Below are 7,602 nucleotides of genomic sequence, written 5' to 3' on the forward strand. Positions count from 1 at the left end.
TTTTTTATCTATCCAACTATTCCTCCCCAAATTATTAACATAGCAATCCCATTACTATTCACTCTATGAATTAGGGCCTCCCAATCCTAAATGCACACCTAGTTATTTTTTTTACTTTTTGCATACCCCCATTTAGAATTTGGGATCCCAAACCCAAATTCTAAATGGTTTTTTTCCGTTTTTTTTTTTTTTTTGCTTTTTGACGACCCCCATTTATTATTCAGTGTGACTTCGACCCTCCCAGTCCCGAATTCACGCCTTTTTTTTTTCTTTTTGTAGATCTCTCTGTTTAGAATTCAGGATCCTCAAATCTGAATTTTAAATGATTTTTTTTGTTTTGATTATTTTTATTTTGTAAATTTTTTAATTAATTATTAATATATTTAATTACTGTATTTTAATAATATAATTTTTAATATATAATGTAACTAATTAACTAATTGTAAGAAGAATTATTGATATTTACTAATATTTAGAAAGATCATGACAAAAAACATCTAAATAATATTATTGAGTAAATATAAATACTGGCAGAATAAATAATTAGCATTTATGATAATCCGTAGACATAAACAAAAACAATATAAGTTATCAAACATTTCAATAACAATTTAATGGGTACCTTATGCTTCCCCCATTATTTAGACATTTACTCTTGGAATGATCAATAGTTTTGCACAATGAAGAAGGTTTTGGTTGTCCCATTTCTCTTTAGTTAGTTAGTTACATTATATATTAAAATTTATATTAATTAATTATATTATTGAAATACAAAAATTAAATATATTACTAATTTAATTTTTAAAAATTACAAAATAAAAGCAATCAAAACAAAAAAAAAATACCATTTAGAATTTGGGTTTGGAGATACCCAATTCTAAATGCAAAAATTAAAAAAAAAAAGTGTGAAATCAAGAAGTCCGGATTCACATTGTGAATAGTAATAAGATAAAATTATGTTAATAATTTAGGAAAAAAATAGTTGGGTAGATAAAAAAATTAAAAGGAATAATTGAATAAAAAATCTAGAAAGTCACCATATTCAAAAGAACATTTATCATGCAACATTGAATGGATGACGCTTTTGAGTTTTGAGTGTTTAGTAGAAATTGGTAGACTATCTAACATTGCAATCAGCTCCAGCTTTTGTAATTGAAATTTTATAAATTGATGCTTACTTTTGTGATTGTTATCAAGCAATCATTAGCTACAGCAGTTTCTTTTAGGCCTCCAATTTTGTTTTGCTAGGCCATTGGAAAGAGGGCCTTTTTTGTTTGTCTTTCTGTGGATGGAGAGTTTACCATATGATCGATGATGACCAAGTTGCAATTTTGTTCTTTTTGCAATATATGAGCTACTTTGACCTACCTTTTACTTGTTTGTCTTTCTATTTCTTTTATCCTTTGTATGCTCATCTAAGTCATCTTGTTTATTTTACTGTTTTTCAAATTAATTTAATTATAACGAAGCAGCAGTTACAATTTCCTCTACTAACTCTAATAATCTGATAAATCATATTAATATCATGGTTAAAAAAAATTCTAATAATTTGGTGTTTCTTATTATTGGATTGACTAACTGTCCATTCCTAGTATAGTAGACATGTTCTCTACCATGTTCTTCTTAACTAGCAGCGTTTTTTTTTTTTTTTTGTCTTACATATATACGAATAAGTGTTGTTATTTTTCTACTGTTTATTGAGAGGGTGCTGCTATTTTTTTTTTAGTTTCTTCTGATTTTTTTTATGATCATATAAATTATCATAAACCATTTTCTTCGAAATAAAAAACCTTGAAATTAGGGTTATTAACTTGAAAAAGAGATTTGATTTCTCAGGTAAAAACAAATAGATTTGATTTCTTAGAATAAGGACTAGGAAGAATTCTATCCTAACCTCTTGCATTCTTGAATTTTACTATTTGGTTTTTACTTTTAATTTGTGTTCTTTTTTTCCCTTTGATTTTAATAACCACTACCATAACTATTCAAAGTTAAATTCAAATAGTAATAATTTTATAATGGTTTAAATACATTTTTTTCTTTGCAATTTTGTTTTTAATTCTTACAAATTATGTTTGTTTTGTGTTTAGTCCTTCAAGTATTTTAGATAACACTTTAAAAAGTAAAAAATGTTATCTAAAATATATAAGGACAAAAAATAAAACTAACATAATTTATAAACACTTAAAAAAAATTATTCTTAATTCTCGATAAAAAAAAACACCTTAGATTAACAAATAATATTGTTATAGTCCTAATAATAACTTGTTTAATTAACTTTCTTGCTAACACACAAACCTAACAAATCAATTGTTTTACTTTGGGGTCGTTTGAAATAAGAGAAATTTTTAATTTCCCAAAAATATGAAGTTGGAAAACTTGCTTTTCATGTTTGTTTTACTTTTTTTAAAATAACATTATCAAGAAATATTGTTATTTAGAAATAGTTTTTTAGCTATGTTTTCCACAAAGTTATTCTCATGAAAAAGTGAATATCTAAACTTTTTAAGTTTAAAAAAGTTTTATTATGATAAAAATATCACATTTAGTATATCATTTAATGTAAGAAATAATTAAAATTTCAACTAAAAATACCATCTTAGTTTTTGATTTTCAAGAAACTTAAACGGATTAATGTGTTTGATAAGTCACAATAGTTTATAAGTTAATTTCACCAAACACATGTAATACATAAATATTTAATGGTCAGTTTAAAAAAATTAGGAGTCATTAAACAATAACTAGATTGGGGGACAGTCATTATCAAACTCCTTAATTTGACAATTGGCATGTCGCAATGCACATGATCACAATGTTATTCCATTTTGGTATCGTTTCTACATTTTTCATAGAAGCACTATTCAATAAACTGAAGCAAGATCACGACCTCTCTACGTCAGTTTTTGCTGTCATTTCCAATTCGTATACGTAAATTCATACCTTGATACCAACGAGTACCAAAACAGGAACTTACCGACAAGGAATAAACTAGCTTTTAAACTAATAAAATTAAAAGATTTTAATACATTAATTTTGTATGAAGAATTAACACGTATAATAATCCCAGATCATATTCTTTCCTTTAATTGTGTAAAATACTTAATTATCGTTTACCATTTTCCCAAATGAATTTGTTAACTAAATGAATTGAATATTTCTCTGTTTTGACATTTGTGGCCACTTTATAGTAGAGTTTGTTAATTTTCGTACAAAGAAGATAAAATTCCAGTTTTCCCACTGTTCTTGTCCATTCTGAAGTTCATTCAACCATTATTTGTTTATAGGACCAAATCATGGCAGCAGCTCCTTATAATTTTTTTCTTCTTCTTCACTGTGAACATACAATAGAGGATGCCAACCTTCTAATTATGATTTATCGCCCATCACGCTGCATTATTTGCCACCCAAACCATCACATACCATGGCCCCTTTCTATATATTCTTACATCACACATGATATTCACTAAGGACCTTTTAGAAGGCTTGGGGATTGGGTAGGGCTTGGAGGTTGGGTTCACAATGGATGGTTTATTTTCTTTTGGTATAGAAACAATGGATCAATTTGACACAAAAGAACAATCAAAATTTGGCATGATTTTGGTTACTTGATGAGTTGTGAAAGTAAATAAAATATTGGAAATAACAGTTAATAATTTTGGTTACAACTAAATTAAATGAATATGACAACTATAGGACTATTGGTACTCCAATATGTCTATACACTATTTATATTCCTCCCTTTTTTATTTTACTTTCCAAACTTACTCTTGTTTAAGTATTTCATCATTCAGATTATTTTTTTTATAATTATAATTTTTTAAAATAAAAAATGTATAATGTATTGATTTATTTATTTTGACATTTTTTAAGTATTTCATAGTAAACTTAAATACTTTTTTTTAAAATTAAATAAGGAAAATTTTAAAAATGAAATGAAAATTAAAGAGTACCAGTAGACATTAGTATTTTTTCCCACTAATAAAAAAAGACATTAGTAATTTTAATTTTATTTAAAGAAAAAATTAAATGCCAATAAAAATGGAAAGTTCTATGAAAATAAGATAGTAAAAAGGAAAGTAAATCCTCTCTCTCGAAAAAAGGAAAGTAAATAAACATATTGAAATGCGAATAGTCACATTCATGATTATAAATAAATGAGTTTGATTGAAACCTGTCAGATAAAAAATGAAATCAATAATTAAAGCTACCATAATGAACAGCCCAAGGAATAAATAGAATAAGAAAATGTGAGAAAAGAAAAGAAGCAAAAGAACAAGGACAGAATTTATATTGGGATGCAAATCAAAAGACGAAAACGCGTAAAAGGCTCTTTCTAGTTCAGATCTCAACTAGGCCACAATTTTCAGTCAGTGGTAGCCTCTCGAAACGAATATTCTTTGCTTAATTTTTCATACTTTTTTTATTTTATAGAATCACCATCTTTTTCTTTCTCCAACAGCCACTGCATCCGATACTGTTTCCCTCATCATCTTGAGAGCAATTTTGCTTGTTCCTGTCTCGAACCTATCACCAAAAGTTTAAGGTAACGAAACATGTTATTTTGTTACATTCATGTTTATCCAAAGTTCTTATCTTTTTTGTTCTAACAGTGATTATACTTTCCGGGATTCTTTTGTTATGATAGAAAATGGATCAACAAGTTGAGAGGCAGAAGCGTGGCAAGGAGATGAAGAGGAAGTGTAGTAAAGTGAACAAGCGCAACAAGTTAATGACATGTTGTCGCTGTCCCTGTCGTGCAGCATCGTGCATGTTCCGAGGTATTGGGAGGTGCATGTTTGTCACATGTTACCCTGTTGTGCAGTGCTTGGGCTTGGATGAACATAGGCATCGCCACCATCATCACCATGGCAAGCACTTTGATTGGTGACACCAACCTAAACGGGATTTAGAAGGATGAATAAATGGTTCTCAGTTTTCACTTTGGTTCTTTTATATTTCCTCTGATGATATAGTAATAATACTAGTAGATAGCTTTACATCATTCTTTACATTATGGATAAAAAACTTGGAATTTTGGAAGAATTGTTCTAAGGTGTTATTGTTCTCCAATTTCCAATTCAGCCATTTCTTTTGGTTATAGAACATTGTAAACAAAGTATTCATGGATATTGGATGTAAACGCAATGATTCTGCATTTTGGCAACGGGAAAAGTCTGTGTTAACCACCATTTTCTGCAGCAAGAGGTATTGGGTGATTATTGGGGGTTTTACAATTTTATCTTATTTTATTTTAAGTTATTGTGACACTAAAACTAACTTCCTCCAACACCAAGTAGATTAAACATTGAAAAAAAAGAACATGAATTATATTCTAGGAAAATAAAATGGAATATGTAGGTCAATACAAGAAAGAGTGAAAGAAAGAAAGTAAAGCATCTTCAAAACAATGAAACGCATTCCTACACCTGAACTAGTACTAAAATTAGAGGGTAAGGCCTATATAATATAGATTTTAGCAATAGACAGCCATGACAAGTGCAGGGTTCTGGAATGCTGCTCACATTACCAGACCACAGATCTCATAGAGTTTGCCTTCTTGCTTAGCTTATACTCTCTTAAAAGTCAAATCTCACTTTCTCAATTCATTAACTGACATGTCAGTTTTTTTACATCAGATTGTTTGAGGGGCTTTAGAATGAACATCTGAGCTCCTTCTTCCAGACACCTGTTTTCGGCAGAACAATTGACAGAGCAGATTTAACATTAGAAATGTGATTAAAAGCTAGTATATAATATAGCACTATATATAGCTAATGTTAGGAATTTTACTTGTTAATTCGTGTTGGTATGTTCTCAGATGACATGATCACTACTGGAACCTCCTTCGTTACCGACGATTCCTGTTTAAAAAAGAATGCAGTTTGTTGTTGCTATTAATATTACATGATTGGATGCATCTAATGAGTAAAAAAGAATAAAAAGCTGAAATACCTTGATTTTCTTAAGTAGCTCGTAGCCTGTCATCCCTGGCATGCAATAGTCTGTGATAACCATATTTACTTTGGATCTCTACAAAGTAGCAAAAAGTCCACAACTAGTTAGCACGTACCAGCTAGGTAAAATGTATAAATGTAGTAGAACAGCAGAACTTTGATTTATCTATATACCCAAAAATAAAAACAACTTCGATTAATCTTTGTTCTTTTTAAATCATTAGAGTTTTTTCCTTGTTAACTTAGGATATCTTGATTAAGAGTCGGAGATTAATACATCGAAATATTGAAATCTATCTAAGGTATTACATGAGATGTTGACACTTTCCTACAAATGTTTGATGATCTCCTATACTCACCACTCTCAAGATTGAACCTCTGATTACATACTTAGGGTCAAGATTATATGTGTTAACAAGGTCACATATGTTGATAAAACTTTGATTAATATGAAAAGAGAAGACTAACACCGTTCATGGTGTTCTGTCCACCACTTGTTAAGCCCAATAATTCCAATGCCCTTGGCCCATTTTCTGCAGTTGTAACTGCAGCAAATAAATAGCATTAGCAACCAAAAGGCCCATTCAAAACTATTTCCCAAACAGAACCACAAAATGAAAGCGTCAAACTCAAAGAGGCATAAGAAAAGGTGTTACTGAACACTTTTTATTCTCTCCGCAAGAGAAACGTGTAACTCTAGCCAGTTTTAAAAAACATAACGGAGAAAAGAAGAGATGGTGATTGCTAGCTAGGTGTACCTTTGCAAGAAGAATTCCTGAGGAGTTTCTCAACGAGTTTGCGATCAATAAGGTTGTCATCAACGGCCAAAACATGAGGAACATCACCACTTTCCATGACCCAATTTGAAGAAGAACCTGCAGCCATGCGAAGCGTTGCTGATAGCTAATAAATAAGCAGAGGAATAAATGGTACTACTGTGTCCTCGTTTACCTCTCTCTCTCTCTCTCTCAGTATGTTTTTTTTTTCCTTTTTCCCCACAACTACACTAGTGATGAGTAAATATGTTGTTACTCAAGAAGGTAAACTAATAAACGCAGTTGCAATTAATAATAGTATTAATTGTAAGAGAAGAAGAGGACGAAAAGAAAAACAAAAACGCATAGGGTGACAAGACGTATGTATATGCATAAATGAAGAGAGAAAAACATAAGTTTAAAGTCACAAGAGTTGTATGAACGTAACGATATCCCTATATATACAGGGAGAGTAAATGGATATGAATTCGAAGGTGGTTGGTGGGCGAGGAATTTTAGAAAAACCAGAGAGAGAAAGAAAGAATCAAACTTTATATCAGAGAGATAAAAATCAAGTCACAGATATAACGTGATCCTTTTCGGGTATCTAGGATTTGATTCAGTCCCCACCTTGCTCGCGTATTCAAAACCAAAGCCTACACTCTCATCTCATCTATCATCAATTCATCTCTCTTTCTCTCTCTCATTTCATTTATAGTTTCTATCTTAAATTTTTGTCTCTCTTGACGAGATTTCAGCATCACTGTCTGCACTCTGATCTCAGCATTCATGCACGTTTGTGAGATGCTCACACACCGCCAGTCTCCTCTCCTAAGATAGTAGTATATGCTTAAACGCAAAAAACTAAATACCCTCATGGCTATATTAATTAT

General features: G+C 30.3%; 1 protein-coding gene and 1 long non-coding RNA gene across 3 annotated transcripts; one reads left to right on the forward strand and one right to left on the reverse strand.

Annotated features, from left to right (window-relative positions):
• The first annotated feature begins 4,181 nt into the window (after nt 1-4,181).
• Nucleotides 4,182-5,155, forward strand: LOC100305875 (uncharacterized). Its single transcript, XR_414685.3, has 3 exons — nt 4,182-4,373; nt 4,460-4,543; nt 4,646-5,155. It is a non-coding gene; the product is annotated as an uncharacterized lncRNA (long non-coding RNA).
• A 143-nt stretch (nt 5,156-5,298) lies between these two features.
• On the reverse strand, nt 5,299-7,602 carry LOC100778707 (two-component response regulator ARR17-like). 2 transcript variants are annotated; one of them, XM_041015985.1, is made up of 6 exons: nt 7,340-7,602; nt 6,713-6,829; nt 6,423-6,499; nt 5,953-6,030; nt 5,791-5,861; nt 5,299-5,686 (listed from the first exon to the last, which is right to left on the reverse strand). In XM_041015985.1, exons 2-6 carry the CDS (start codon nt 6,807-6,809, stop codon nt 5,599-5,601), a joined length of 411 nt encoding a protein of 136 aa, XP_040871919.1. In that variant the 5' UTR covers nt 6,810-6,829; nt 7,340-7,602; the 3' UTR covers nt 5,299-5,598. The 2 variants fall into 2 exon arrangements, with proteins under 2 accessions (XP_040871919.1, NP_001241393.1); NM_001254464.2 differs by lacking the exon at nt 7,340-7,602 and having other exon boundaries at nt 6,713-7,233.

The sequence above is a fragment of the Glycine max genome, chromosome 6 (genome assembly GCF_000004515.6).
Source record: "Glycine max cultivar Williams 82 chromosome 6, Glycine_max_v4.0, whole genome shotgun sequence".
Taxonomy (NCBI): Eukaryota; Viridiplantae; Streptophyta; class Magnoliopsida; order Fabales; family Fabaceae; genus Glycine; species Glycine max.